The sequence below is a fragment of the Petaurus breviceps genome, unplaced genomic scaffold (assembly GCF_028583685.1).
Source record: "Petaurus breviceps papuanus isolate PSGF00001 unplaced genomic scaffold, PetGlider_PUasm1.0 180, whole genome shotgun sequence".
NCBI lineage: Eukaryota > Metazoa > Chordata > Mammalia > Diprotodontia > Petauridae > Petaurus > Petaurus breviceps.
In genome coordinates this window covers 6,323,724-6,338,136 of record NW_027185782.1, presented here as the reverse complement: position 1 = coordinate 6,338,136, position 14,413 = coordinate 6,323,724, and the positions used below count along the sequence as shown (strand labels likewise).

Sequence of the window (14,413 nt, the reverse complement as noted above, 5' to 3'; positions counted from 1 at the left end):
AAAGTCGTGTAGAACAAATGGGGTCACAGACTGATTAAGAATTTCATTACCTCTTCCAGCCAAGAGACAATTCACTGGTGAAAATAATACTTTCAGTTCAGCTTATGGGTTAACCTAATGATGTTTTTTAATGTTGGGTTTTTTGTGTGTGTGTGTGTGTGTGTGTGTTTTTTTTTTTTTTTGGAGGGGCAGTTGGGGTTAAGTGACTTGCTCAAAGTCACATGGTGTGTGTGTGTGTGAAGTGTCCGAGGCCGGATTTGAACTCAGATCCTCCTGATTCACTGCACAATCTAGCTGCCCCCTCAGTCTGTTTTTATCTTTTGGTCTTTTGGGGTTTCCTTCCCCGGTGATTTTTTTTCCCCCTTCCAACTTATTCAGATAACCTATGTATGTGCACCTGCAGGTGCACGCACCCCCATACATACCCCCAAATGCCTGGGGATTAGTGTTGTACTCTGATCCTGACCATAAGTACTTCTCTCTTTTATATGTTTTGGTAAGATTCTCTGCCAGTTCGGTATTCATTGACTAGCCTTACTTAATTTTTTTAATATGCCTCTTTTCTACCCAGAATTTTTAGCAGACTCGCTTCTGGGTGAGTCTTCCACAAGAAATAGTCATCTGACAGTCATTCAGCTATAAAACAAGCCCAGTCACATGGACCATAACTCTCTTGGTCTGTTTTACTGGGATATGCTAAATTTCTATTTGAACCCATTATTGCAGCTCCATTTTGGTCTGAATAATTTGATAAATCCTTTTTTCCCCCTATAAGGGTGCTGCAGAATACCTTGCAACAGGATGAGTATTGTGGGTAGATGGGCAATATATGATATTGGAGTTACATCCTATGCAAGTTGCCCTCACTGTAGAACTAATAGAAAATTAGCAATTCTAATGTTCTGTACCCAAATTGCACTAGTCAATTCAATAAGCATTTACTAAGTTACTTCTCTATGCCATCTAGGGGCAGGTATGTAGTACATAGATAAGCACTGGACTTGGGGTCAGGAAAGCTCATCTTCCTGAGTTAAATCTGGCTTCAGACACCTCTGTGTGACCCTGGGCTGTGTTTGCCTCAGTTCCTCATCTATAAAATGAACTAGAGCATCTTTGCCAAGAAAACCCCAAATGGGTTCCCTAAAGACAAGACTAAAAAAACAACTCAGCAACATGTGCCATCCACTGTGCTAAGCCCTGGGGAATAAAAAGGAAAGCTCCCCCAAAGAACCCATTCCTTGCACTCAGATTTCACAGTGAATTGTGTCCAAAAAGTGTTACCAGGCAGATAGGAGCAGTGTGCTCTGATAACCTTTTAAAATGTTTTGTAAGGGAGTTCTTTGTTATTGTTTGAGTTTTCAATGTTAAAACCTCGGCATTTTGTTGTAAATATCTTACTGTCTTAGCCCAGACAGATCTTATTTTAATAAAGGCCAACAAAATTAACCTCTCCTCACCCCCCCCCCAAAAAAATTCTTGCTTAGACCCAGATTCGAGTTTATTATACAGAGATTATCTTTGTAGTAAACTAGTGTCTTGATAGAAACTTTCACCTTGTTAAAAAGTTAAAATTCATATGATGATAAAGACTCACAAAGATTGGGTTTGAAAGGTTGGATTTCCTTTACAAATAGAGAGCCAGATCCTCACTTTTTACTTAGCAGCTGCAATCCCTGCTTAGTGATTTCTAAGTTGACATTACCTAGAATCTATATCAAGAATTTAAATGGTTCTCTAAATCTTACCTTCTCTCTATCTACTCAGGTAGATTGGAGGGTAACAGCGGAGGGTATTGCCCAGGGTTTGACTTAACTCCATTTTTCCTCTGTTAAAAACAGCAAATTGATATCAAAAGTTTCTGGTTAAGTTAATAAGGAATTCCCGACTTCTGAAAATAGCTGGCTTTTTTCCAATATAGAATCAGCCACCTTCTACTCTTCCAGAAGTATTTGATGGCAGGAGGCGACTAACACAAAAAAACTAAACTCTATATATACTGTAGCCTGTTAAAATTCCTGAATCCCTAATTTGAAGTGAGAGTAGTTTGGAAAATTAGGGGAAATAATTGCTTATCTACTTGACCCCAACAACAGTCAACCCTAATCCAAACTGCAACAAATAAATTCAGTAACCATAACCTTAGCTGAAATGTTAGTTCTCCAGTTTTTCCAAGCCAATAGTACCTTTGGGTGTACTGTTTGTTTTTTAAAGAATTGTGCTTCCTTCTTTGCTAAATAGTTGTCTATGACTTGGTTGAAATATGCCCCCTTTTCCACCTTCTAGTTTATTTAGAAAGGTATATATACACAAGAAAAGGTATTGAATTGTCTCTACCCCTGTTGGACACTATTTTGCTATTGTCTTGTTGCAGCTGAGAAAGTGGATATGATTGCGGGGTCCTCTAAGATGAAGGGCTTTTCATCTTCGGAGTCTGAGAGCACCAGTGAATCCAGCTCTTCTGACAGTGATGACTCAGAAACAGGTTAGATCCAGCTTATCTAAAGGCTCCCAACCTTTTGAACCCTGCTTATGTTCTTTATAAATGTTTTCAGTATTAACTTGATAAATGCTTTTCTGAGGATGATAATAATAGAGAGGGACAATAAGTAAAGTGTTAACTCTCTGTGTATTTCAGTTCATCTATACATTATTTCTTATATGGGGATGTTAGAAATGTGAATTCTAACCCCAGCCTCCTGACAAATTAATTCTCCCAGTTGGCAGCTGGTTTTGTTTGTTTGTGTTGGTTTTGTTATGGTTTTTTTTGGACTAGAAACAAGAGACCACATTTTAACCACCATGATTTATGCCATCCTCCATATTAGAGAACTCCTGGATTCTGGTTCTTTTTTAGCTTCTTACTGTCTGTGTTATCTTGGATAGATGGGGAAAATAATACCTGTTCTGTCTACCTCACAGAATCATTATGATGAGTTTCTTTTGTCAACCATGCACTATATATAAACATAAGATTATTGTCATAATTAGGGTAATGATCAAAGTATGCCTGCTGATTTTGTTAAGTTTGGTGATATTATTACTGGGCAAATGAACAGAACATTGGTACTAGCCCTGTGGTGTCGGGGGTGTAGGGGACTCGTATAATAAAATACTTTTTAAAACTAGAAGGGCCCTTACAGACAATATTGTTTACATTCCTGAATCCTGTCTCCTTCCTCCCAAACATCCATTTTATAGTGGATAAACTAAGGACACGAGAAGGTCAGTGGTTTCAGTAGGGATATGTATATATGTATTCAGTAGGGATATATATATATATATATAACGTTTAGTAAGTGCCAGTGTGGTTGGTGGGTAGGGGGGATGTGTACACACACTTTTAAATTTAATCTTTGTTAACATTTTCTCCATCATTTTATTGTCTTAGACATTCAACAAAACAATAAATCAAGCCCTGAGAATTTAAGAATCGGCTTTCCCAAGTTGGTCCAGAATACTACTGGCTTGTGATCAAATAGAAATATATAATTCAACTGGACATGGACTCTGCGTTCATTTTCTTAGGCATTTGGTAGACCAGCAACTGTCTTCATTTGCTGTCTTCAGGCCCTGAGCCATTGTGCTGGGCTCACTCAGCCTTTGCTTGTAACCAAGTGGAACAGGGTAGCCTCCATCAAAAGAAAACCTTGCTACTATCTCTAGGTGTAGGTGTTTCATGAAGTCCTCCATCTAACTTTGGAAATACAGCTCAACCTAGTTGCCTTGGAGTAAGAGGATAGCTGTCTAAACTTGTGAATTTTTTATTCTAGATAATTTTTAGTAGTACTTTTATTTTAAATACCATATAAAAAGAGGATTTCCACTTAGTGTTGAATAGGAGAAGATTGTTCATCAGACTATGAATCTCTTATATAGATCTTACCTTTATTTTTAAATATAGAATAAATTCAATGTGCTACTATAAATTATTGCTACACAACTTCAGTGGGACTCTTACTACTTGCTGGACTGGCCTTCTCTTGTACCTCTATTGACTCCTTAGTTTATTTCAGAGAAGATTATTTCAGCCATTTTTCATCTCATCTTAACCATAACCATTTCCCTGTAACTAATGTAGGTGATCTAACTTCTTGCTTCACTACCAGCATTGAAGCCAGCAGATTCTTTGACTTCTCTCTTTCGTTTCTCAAACTTTTGTCAGTATCTTTTCTGTTCTCCAATTATGGATATTCCTGAGGCTAATTCCTTTGATCTATTCCTTTCTGACTCTCATAGAGATTTCTGGTAGTCATTCCCTTTGTCTTGTTCATTTTCAATATCTTCTACGCCCCTGGCTTTTTATCATCTGCTAAACTGTTTTTCCAAAACCTGCTGTACCTAATGCCTCCATTTCTCACTACTCACCTTCTTTTCAATCTCTCATTTTCTATTTTAATCTAACCCTACCATTCTGCTGAAACTGCCCTCTGAAAAAATGCATTGTTTCCTTTTCAGTCTCCATTCTCCTCAACCTCTGTAGCTAATCACATTCCTGACTAGCAGTAGGTCAAGTCATCTGTCACCAGGACTATTTCAGTAACCACTTCATGGAACTCTCAGCTTCCAGGAGTTGCTCTTTGCTCCTTGTGGATCTTACTATGACACATTTGTGATGATGTTATTCTCTTGCTCAAAACCCTTCAAACCATATTGATAGCTGTTCCCAGACTTAACATTCAGTCCTCCACCTCTGTGCATTTGAACAAGCCATGTCCTGTGCCTGCATACTACATTATCTCCATCTCTTAGAACCTTTGTTGGATACCATCATGGGAAGACTTTTCTCATGCTCCACCTCTACCTCCTCCATCCATTTGTTCTCTGTCCACAATCCATCTTATCCTCTACTCATTTGTGTACATACTGTATCCTCTCCATGAAATATAAACTCTTTGTGAGGGCAGGCAGGAAGAGTTTGGTTTTTGACTCTGTATCTTTGCTTGGCACACAGAGAGGCTTTAAAAGTATTTGTTAAGAAGATAACCCCACCAAAATACCACATTCTCCTGCTTTTTGTATCACTACTTCTCCATTGGCTCCAAATCATTTTAATACATTAACATGGGTGTTTCTCAAGTTTTTATCATCAACCCTTTTCTCTTTTTTAAATTACCTTGTCAATATCATTCACTTTCACTGTATCAACTACCAACTCTATGCACCAAATCTTAAACATAATAATTCTCCTCCAGGAACAGGCAGCTGTTGAAGCAGTAAAGAGAGCTCTGGGCCTGGAGTCAGAAAGACCTCAGTTTAAATCCAGCCTCATATACTTAATATCTGTGTGTGTCTGGGAAAGTCACTCAACCTCTGCTTCATTTTCCTTAACTATAAATGGGAACAATAGCACCTACCTCCTCACTGGGATGTTGTGATTATCAAATGAGAAAATATTTATAAAAGTGCTTAGCACTGTGCCTGGCCCATAGCAGATGCTATATAAATGCTTATTGTCTTCCTCCACCCCCCTTTTGAGGTCCAAATCTGCATCTTCCTCAAGGAAAATAGGAGGAGGGCAACAAATCCCTCACATTCAACACATCCAAAACTGGGTTCATTATCTTTACCTTTAAATCTGCTGTTTCCATTTACTCTGTGGTAATATCTTTCCCTGGGGATTGTAAAAGTAAACTCTTTTCATCTCCACTCAGTTACTAGGTTTCTTCTGTTACTAACACTGTCTCTTCAACTCCATTCCTTCTTGCCATTGTCACTACCCTAATAATGGTCCTCATATAGATCTCATTTGTTCAGTTACATTAGCTTATTCCAAGGTCTTCCAGCCTCCACTCTCAGATCTCTTCACTCATTGGGCCTTAGTTTCCATATCTTTTAAACTTGAGGAGGTTATGCTAAAATACTTAAAAGGTTCCTTCCAACCCTAAAATCTATGAACCATTTTAGATAACTTTCTATGCTGGTATTCTTATTTTTGTGAGTTCCATAAAGGTATGTACTCAGTCTTATCTAAATGTTTTTTCTTTCCTAGTATAGTTTTTTAAATATAAGCTCTTAATGAATATTTCTATTATATTACCACATCTTAGAAACTGTCCCCTTCTTTCCAATTTTAGCACCACCACTCTATGTAACCTCTCATCTCCTCTTGACTGAATTACTGCAGTTCCTCTACATATCTCCCTGCCTAGAGTTTTTCACCATTTTAATCCATTCTTTGCAGAGCTGACAAAGTAATTTTCCTAAGATAAAGATGTGGCCGTGCCATGCTTCCCATTCCCCACTCATTTCATTAAACTCTAGAGGATTCCTCTTACATCAGATATAAAATGCATTTATTTGCCTGGGAGGGAGGGAAGAAAAGAAAATGCAATATGCCATCTGAAGTTTTTTTGTGATTTTGTTTTTTGTTCTTGTTTTTATTTTGTGAGGCAATGGGGTTAAATGACTTTCCCAGGGTCACATAGCTAGTAAGTTTGGAGTGTCTTGGGCCCAATTTGAACTCTGTTCCTCTGGACTCCAGGGCCAATACTTATCAACTGCACCACCTAGCTGCTCCTCCTTTGAAGTTACAGACATTATACACATTCTGTATTCAAAATTGAACAAGAGTTTAGAATTTAGACCAGAGTTCATTTATCAGTTTGCTTCATCAAAAAGAACTATAGTTGTTTAATTTTTGGACCGTCCATCAAGGCTTGGGAGGATATATGAAACAAAAAAATTAAGAACTATAGCTCTAATTGATCCACGGGCATGGAAAAAGAGGGTACTACTCTTAAGTAGATTAAGAAGTTCTTAAGTAAGAATCCCATTTCTTTCCTTAAGGACTTCCTTCCTGAACTTTCACCCAGTGTACCTTTAGTAAAGGTTTAGTGCAGGGCATTGTTTAGGAATTTTGAGTTAACAGAAACACTGATAAGGATTTCCTGTCTTGGAATGACCAAGGACTTTAGACTGAAGTACTTATCTAATATTTTTTTGTAACATATAACTGTAAGACAGATGACACTAGCACATAGGAGGGCTGTTAGCACAGACTCACTCTTGATCTGGTCAGACAGAAAGACAGCTTCAGAGGGGTTAATAATCTTGCTTTATTCTATTCTAGTCTTCTCACAAGTTGCTGATAATGGGAGCACCAACTCCTACAGCATTCCCTAATCACCCTTCTCGCAGGTGCCAGCGAGAAGTGGGGACAACTACCCCTCTGTCTCGATGAATTGAGAGAGGCACAGCTTGTGCACTCCCTAAGTCCCCTCAAACCTCAGTAGGGGCTGATTGAGGCAAGCACAGATTCCTCCCAAGCCTTGATGGGGGCCAATCAAGGCACACATTGCATTCCAGCTTGTCCTTTCAACCATAAGAGTTCCCCACTCACTGACCAGAGCCTACCTCCTTTATAGGGCAGCAGTGCAGTCACAGTGGATATTTACAATTTAAGCACAAATGTTTATATTAATTTATCATTGTATAATGCTGCACAAGCATGATGTAGAAGTTTTGAACCATAATCATGAGAATTCATATCTAATACCTGGCAACAAGAGATTGTTATGATTATGGGCCCTGGGAAAACTAACTCTAAGAAGGATAAGATAAATCCACTTTACACACACTAAAATCCACCTTACTTAAAATTACCTTAAGAGAGAGAGTGTGGTGGTTATTCTGCTTCCACACAGAAAAGATCCTGAAAGAGAAAGTTTTTGCTTTCATATTTTAAAAGATTCTGAGGTGATTCTTTATTTACACTTAAACTTAAAAAAAAAACAACCTCACTGTTTGCTTCTGTTTCCTTAATTCCCATTTTCTTCTCAGTTCTTTGTAATCTGGATTTTAGACCCAACACTTGACTAAAACTGATCTCTTTAACATTACTTACAACCTCTTTAATTGCCACATCCAAAGATCTTTTCTCAGTCTTTATTGTTCTGTGGCATTTAACACTATTGACCACCACCTTCTTCTGGATACTTTCTCTTTATGGATTTTTGTGATAATAGTAGTTCTTCTGCTAATTTAACCATTCCTTCTTAGTACCCTTCATTCGATCATCATCTAATCACCTTAACCTGCATGTCCTATAGTTTTCTCAAGCTCAACATGTCTATAACAACTTAATATCTTGCCCCATATCTTTCCCTTTCTTCCTGATTTCTTTTGAGGATGCCGTCCACAGACTTGCCCCCTCAAAAGTCATCTTCAGTTCTTCGCCTTTCTTCTGTTCCCCTCTCTCAACTCATACACCTTACTTCAAGTCCTCTGCACCTCTCGAAAACAACTGCTATAGCCTCCTAATTAATCTCCTAATACTCTCCAATCCATTTTCCACACGTCTGCCAGATTGATACTCCTAAAGCACAGATTTGATCACATTGTTCTCCTGTTCTGGAATCTTCAGTGGTTCCCTGTTGCCTTTCAGGAGGAAAACAAATATAATCTCCTCTGATCAAATGAGATAATATTTGTAGATCGTTTAGCATAGTGTCTGGCACATAGTACACAATAAATGTTCCCTCCTCTCCCTTTACATTCTGATTCCATCTTCTCTTTCTAGATCAATTTTCCATTATTTCCCTTCATGCACACCATGTTCCAGCCAAACTGGTTGACTTGCTATTATCTATACATGACAGTCCATCTCTTCTTTCCATATCCTTCCAAAAGCTATTCCCCATTCCTAGAATGCTCTCATCTATATCTCCTCCCTGTTAGAGTTCCTAAGCTTCCTTTAAGATTCAGGCCAAGTGGTATATGGAAAACTTTTCCAGGTCAATCTCACCAGTTAGTTATCTGTGCCTACTGTGAAATTGCTTTACGTTCATTTGAACAGCTTAAAAAATGTTTTTCTATGTACTTGTTTTTCTGTGTGTTAAATATGCCTTAAATTTCTTGAGAGCAAAGGGTTTTTTTTAGTTTTATCTTTGTTTCTTCTGTGTCTAGCACAGTTGTCTGTATGTAGTAAGTACTTAATAAATGCCTGCTGCATTGAATTAGAAAAATGGGATTTGCTGGTGGCTCTTTGTGCAAATGATGAACATCTTTTGGCATGGAGAACTTTTTGAGTAGTAGTGGAGAAAATCAACCTTATATTTGGAGTTCAAATTCTTTTTTGCTACCTATCTTTGTAACCTTGGGCAAATCTTGTAAATTTCTGGGACTTACTTCATCTTTAAAAAGAAAGAAGTTAGAAGGAAAGGTCTCTTTTAGCTCTAAATCTTATGATACTAAATCCCAGCAAACCATTTTAGTACTCAATATTTGACTTTTAGTTCTAAGCACATTTTCTTCCTGTATCTTTTTTTTATTATTATTTATTTTGAAATCTTAATGTCAGACTCCTCTTATAAGTACATTTGTGTTTTAGGTAATAGATTCCTTCTCAGTCAAACATGGGAACATTATTTTCTTTTCAATACAACTCCTCTTTGTTGGAAGTATAATTTCTTTTTGCTGTTAATTCTCAATTGTCTTTGATAAGAAATTAATTCTCTTTATAATTAATACCCACATTTCATTGTACATCAAATTCAGGACTTTTATAAATTCACCTTAGCCAACAATCACTTTATAATAACATAGTTAAACATTATAACCAAACTCTACTATAAAGTTATGAAATCCTTCTATGAATCTTAACAGTGACCAGTTTATAATCTTGAGCGGCAGCTTGATCGGTAATAGAAAGAACACTAGATTTGTAGTAGATTCTTTTAATTTAAATACTGTCATCAGCCTTGGTGCTAGCAATGTAAATATCTGGCCAAAAGCAGCTCTCAACTCTGGGTTATCCCTCAGTACATGGCAAATTCAGTATCACTGATTCTTAATGTCACCATTATTTTCGAATCAGTCCCAAAATACTCTTTAGTAAATGTGGAAGTTGTATACATTAAGTCAAGTCAAAAAGTATTTATAAGTATCTACCCTATATTAAGGGACAAGTAGGTGGAGTTGTGTTTATTAAATATGTTACATCTGAGAATACTGGTAATGGATCAAGAAATAGAGTTCAGTAAAAAAAATTGTGAGAGGTTTCTCTGATTATGATTATCCAATCAAATTCCACTGAATTCTTGGCCTCTGCTTAAATATTTCAGTGAATGTATTGCTTGTTGATACACAAGCATTTATTTAAATTCTTATGGGCTAGGCACTATACTAAGTATCTCTTCATTATCCCTATGAAGCTAATCTCCACAAGGTGTACCTTTGTAGTCTTAATTCTTAAATTTACTAAGCCCTATGAATTACAAGTTAAAGGCTTTCTAGAGTCACCAGCAGATGGAGTCCTTGCCAAGCATCAGAATGATTTGCACTATTTAAAAGCTGTGATTCTTTCTCAAGGATTGCTCCTTGCCTTTACTCTTTACTCTTAAATCAGATTGTGGGATTGAAGAGCTATAGTTTTGTTTTGTTTTTTGACCCAGTTAACATTCTTATTAGTTCCTGACTCTTTGCTCTCCTTTCTAGCCAAATCTTACACGAATTTTTATTCTCATTTTTTAGTACCCATATTGTTTCTAGTAGCTCAAACAAAGAAAAGGTCTTGCACTTCTGAGTTATGTGGCACCTTCTTTCTCTGAAGGACTTCAAATGACTGAAAACTCCCAAATCTATAATCAGCAGGATACCTGATCATTTTTTTTTAATTCATCTTTTAAAGATTATGGACAGTAGGTCTGAAGGGCTTGTTGCTAGTAGTAAACCCAGACACCTTGTCTAAATCATAGTTACATCTGAATTATATTCCTTAGAATGTTGCCTTTGTTCTGTTATCTGAAGAGTCCTATAGAACTTACTGCTTCTCAATACGTTCCTTAAATAGAGTTTCCCATGGAATAACATTGTCTCTGCTGCCTTTCCTGTGATAGTTAGCATTGAGTGCATCTTTCCTACCTTCCTCACCCAGTGAGGACCTTTGCTTTCCATCAGGGGCACGGAGGAGGGAGGAGATTTGGCAGCTTATCCAGAGCTCTATGGCTGCTAGCACAATTTTTTTCTTCCTTTTTTTTTTTAAAGGAAAAAAAAAACTGATTGTGTAGTATGTAATATGAGAATCCTGGGAACAGCTGTCCTGGCTTGTGGAAGAGAATGAGATTTATGATCTTCTAGTTATCTTTAAAACTCCCAACAGCTTTAGCTCTGACACACTGTGGTTGCCTTAAGGCCCATTTTCTTTCCCTTTTCCTGGGATACTGCTCCCAATTTTGGTTTTCTCTGGCGTTTGTAGCTTTTGTCCAACTTAGCTTATCTTTGGAGATCTTTTCCATGTGCATTCTGGTTGTTTGCATCTGAGCAATTCTTAAACCCGTGATAAATCATCATTTGTCTTATTGAGTATTAGTCTTTGTGTGTGACTTCATGCTGCCCAGCTTCTAATATTGCTTATCCCAAGGCAATACATGTATTAACCAGATAGGGACCTCACATGGCTGGTACAAGATGGCATGCTTTATAATAAGAATAAAAATCCCTCCTTTTTAACTCAGCTTCCCTGTACACCCATTTATAGTCTTTTCTGAATAGAAATTCTAACAGGTTTGTGTGGCTACTTGATGAAGAGTTCTGGTTGGAATTTTTTTTCCCTTATAGTTCTCCTTTTGTCCAAGAGTAGTCTCTATGTGGATGGGAGCTAAAATTCCTGAAAAGGAATATTTGTCTCTTAGGCTAGGGGTCAGCTCAACTGACAAGGCCCAGAAGAGACAGATCATTAACATTAAAAGGAGCAGAGGCATAAAATGGAGTGGGAGGGGCGAACTATGCCGAATGTCTCTTGGCATTAGAAAAGAATGAGTGCAGCCAGATTACTCAGGGCAGTATGAGATTTCTATCCAAGTTTTAGTCTATGATTTGGAAAGCCACATGCAGAGGCCAGTTAGTGTGAAGTTTCTTTCCCATACCAATTCTTTTTGTCAGCATCATGAAATGTCATTGGCCAACTCTACCACAACCTTCTGAGCTTAATTATTAATTGTGATTGTTTATTCATCTAGACATGAAGCCCAGGTTCCATGGGTATAGACAGCACTGGTAGGGATATTAGAATGCATATTCCTTCCCATGTCTTCCACATCCCCATTGGATACTTTCAGGCCTTCTGGTGTGTAATAGCCTGACAAGGTTACTTAACCTGTTGGTGACTGGGGCTTCCTGCTTACGAGTCAGATGATGGGGTTGACAGCTTGGTGATCTATGTTCCTGGCATTCCATTCCTAATCTAAATAAATTCAAGGCTAGAGAACCAAAAGTAGCTGTTGTAAATTTGAATTTGCTTTTCTTTCTTCAGGGGATATTGAGGGAGAAATTTTTTCCCCCATGAAAATTATTTTCTGCTTTTGAGTCTCATTTTTTTCACTGAATTTATGTTTTCATTCTGCACTGAATTCCAGCTTTAGCAGAGATGGGTGAAATTCCCTTGAGGGGAAAGGGCAGTAATCTTAAAAACGTTGGTAATAGTATTTATATTTCCCCCACCTTTTGTGAGGGGGAAGCACTTTATATACACAAGGAGAAAAGTATAATTTGATCAGTCTTTCTGTGGCCCTTTGATTCAAAATCTTCTTTTCTAATTGTTTCTCAGAGTGTGTCCTACTCAGTTGAACTTCTGTCCCTTACTATTACGCTTTTTCACTCTTAACATCTTGGATATGATTTAGCCAGCAGTGGTGGGAGGAGAGGAAGACACTGACTTCTTGTACTGAATTTTATGTTTGTAGGATGCAAGTATGGTCCAGCTATTTTCATCCTTTGCTTTCCTTTTCCCACGGGGTGGGGGGAAGCACTCGAAGGGGAGAGGAATGGAGGGGTGGGCAGGGGTGATGGTAAAGGAGGCCGTTAATAGCTCGAGGGAAAAATGGAATTCTTGATGTTTTGAAAAGATTACAGCCAAAAGTGCAGCAAGAAGACGTGGTGGGTTCTTACCAAAAATTTGTCTGAAATCCCCTACCAAGCTGAAGGATTTATAAAGCCTCTGTTGCTCCTGAGCCCTCTCTTAATGTGTGCATGTGTGTCCACCTGTGCTGAACATTCTTGCCCTTGCCTTTGGGGAAAAAGTGAGGCCCAATTGGGGGGGGCAGGCAGCCCTCCCCTGCTGAACTACATCATTTTTTTTTTTTAGCCTTAAAGCCAGAGGGAGCTATAGTCTTTTCCAGAACAAACTGCAAAGCCATTGTGTGTTCATTTTCTAATTTCCCTCACCTCTCCAGAGCATTGTCTTCAAAGTTTGATTTTTCTGAGCTGTATCTTCTCCTAGGAAAATGTTGCCCTCTTACCATAATCTCAGTAGTGGTTAATTACTTTGGAATTAAATATGACCAAGCAATAGTGGTTCTTCATTGCATTGTTTAAGGAGAACTTTTTTTTTGCAGGGCAATTGGGGTTAAGTGACTTGCCCAAGGTCACATGGCGAGTTTTTGTGTTAAGTGTCTGAGGCTGCATTTGAACTCAGGTCCTCCTGACTCCAGGGTCAGTTCTCTATTCACAGGGCCAGTTCTCTAGTCACTGCTCCACCTAGCCTCCCCTAAGGAGAACTATTTATGGCAATTTAAGTGGTTTTAAGTCTAAAATTAAAATATTTTCTCGAGTTACATATTCCCATAGAATAATAGGATATAAAAGGTGATAAGAACCACTTAAGATTAGATGGCCAAGGGGTATAATATATTATAATAGAGAGCTGTTAGAGAAAACTATTTTGAGTTCTGGTCACAAATTATAAGTTACCATTGATTTGAATTCTTTTCCAAGGTTATTTTTTTCTGAAGTAGAAAGTGGCCAAAGTTGGCATTTATCCTCTGCACCAGTGGTGTCAAATTCAAATAAAAGGAGGAGGAGGGGAGTAATAAACCATACATAAGAATCTTTGTGGGCTACATATTGACCTAGAAAACCACACATTAACAATGTCTGTGTTCTGTTATATTTGTATTTATTTTATTAAACATTTCCCAATTGTATTTTAACCTGGCAGGGGCTTCATTCAGGAGGATTGGTCCAGTGTTTGACAGCACTGCTCTAGAATAGGGATTCTTGACCTTTTTCATGTGAAGGACCCCGTTAGCAATCTGGTAACACTTATGGACCCTTTCTTCAGAATAATGTTTTTAAATGCAAATACATTGCAAAGGAAACTGTTACTGATTTTTGTGGTTGTTTTTTGCTTTTTGGAGGTGGGGGGAGGTAGGGCAATTGGAGTTCAGTGACTTGCCCAAGGTCACATGGCTAGTAAGTTGTAAGTATCTGAGGCCGGATTTGAACTCAGGTCCTCCTGACTCCAAGGCTGATACTCTATTTACTGTGACACATAGCCGCCCCAGAACTAATGATACTGAAATACAGTTATCAAAATAGTTGGTTTTTTAAGTTCACACACTGAGGTTAAAAACTCTTGCTCTAAATGTACTTACCGTGTTTCCCCAATAATAAGACACTGTCTTATTAATTTTTTTTT

At 37.9% G+C, this 14,413-nt stretch overlaps 1 protein-coding gene across 2 annotated transcripts in view; it reads left to right on the top strand.

The window, feature by feature from the left end:
• BRD4 (bromodomain containing 4) overlaps positions 1 to 14,413 on the top strand; it is a 193,571-nt gene that overhangs the window by 140,804 nt on the left and 38,354 nt on the right. For both annotated transcript variants that reach the window (XM_069086941.1, XM_069086942.1), the window contains exon 11: positions 2,372 to 2,482. In XM_069086941.1, the coding sequence (XP_068943042.1) occupies positions 2,372 to 2,482 (111 nt within the window). The remainder of the gene's footprint in view (positions 1 to 2,371; positions 2,483 to 14,413) is intronic.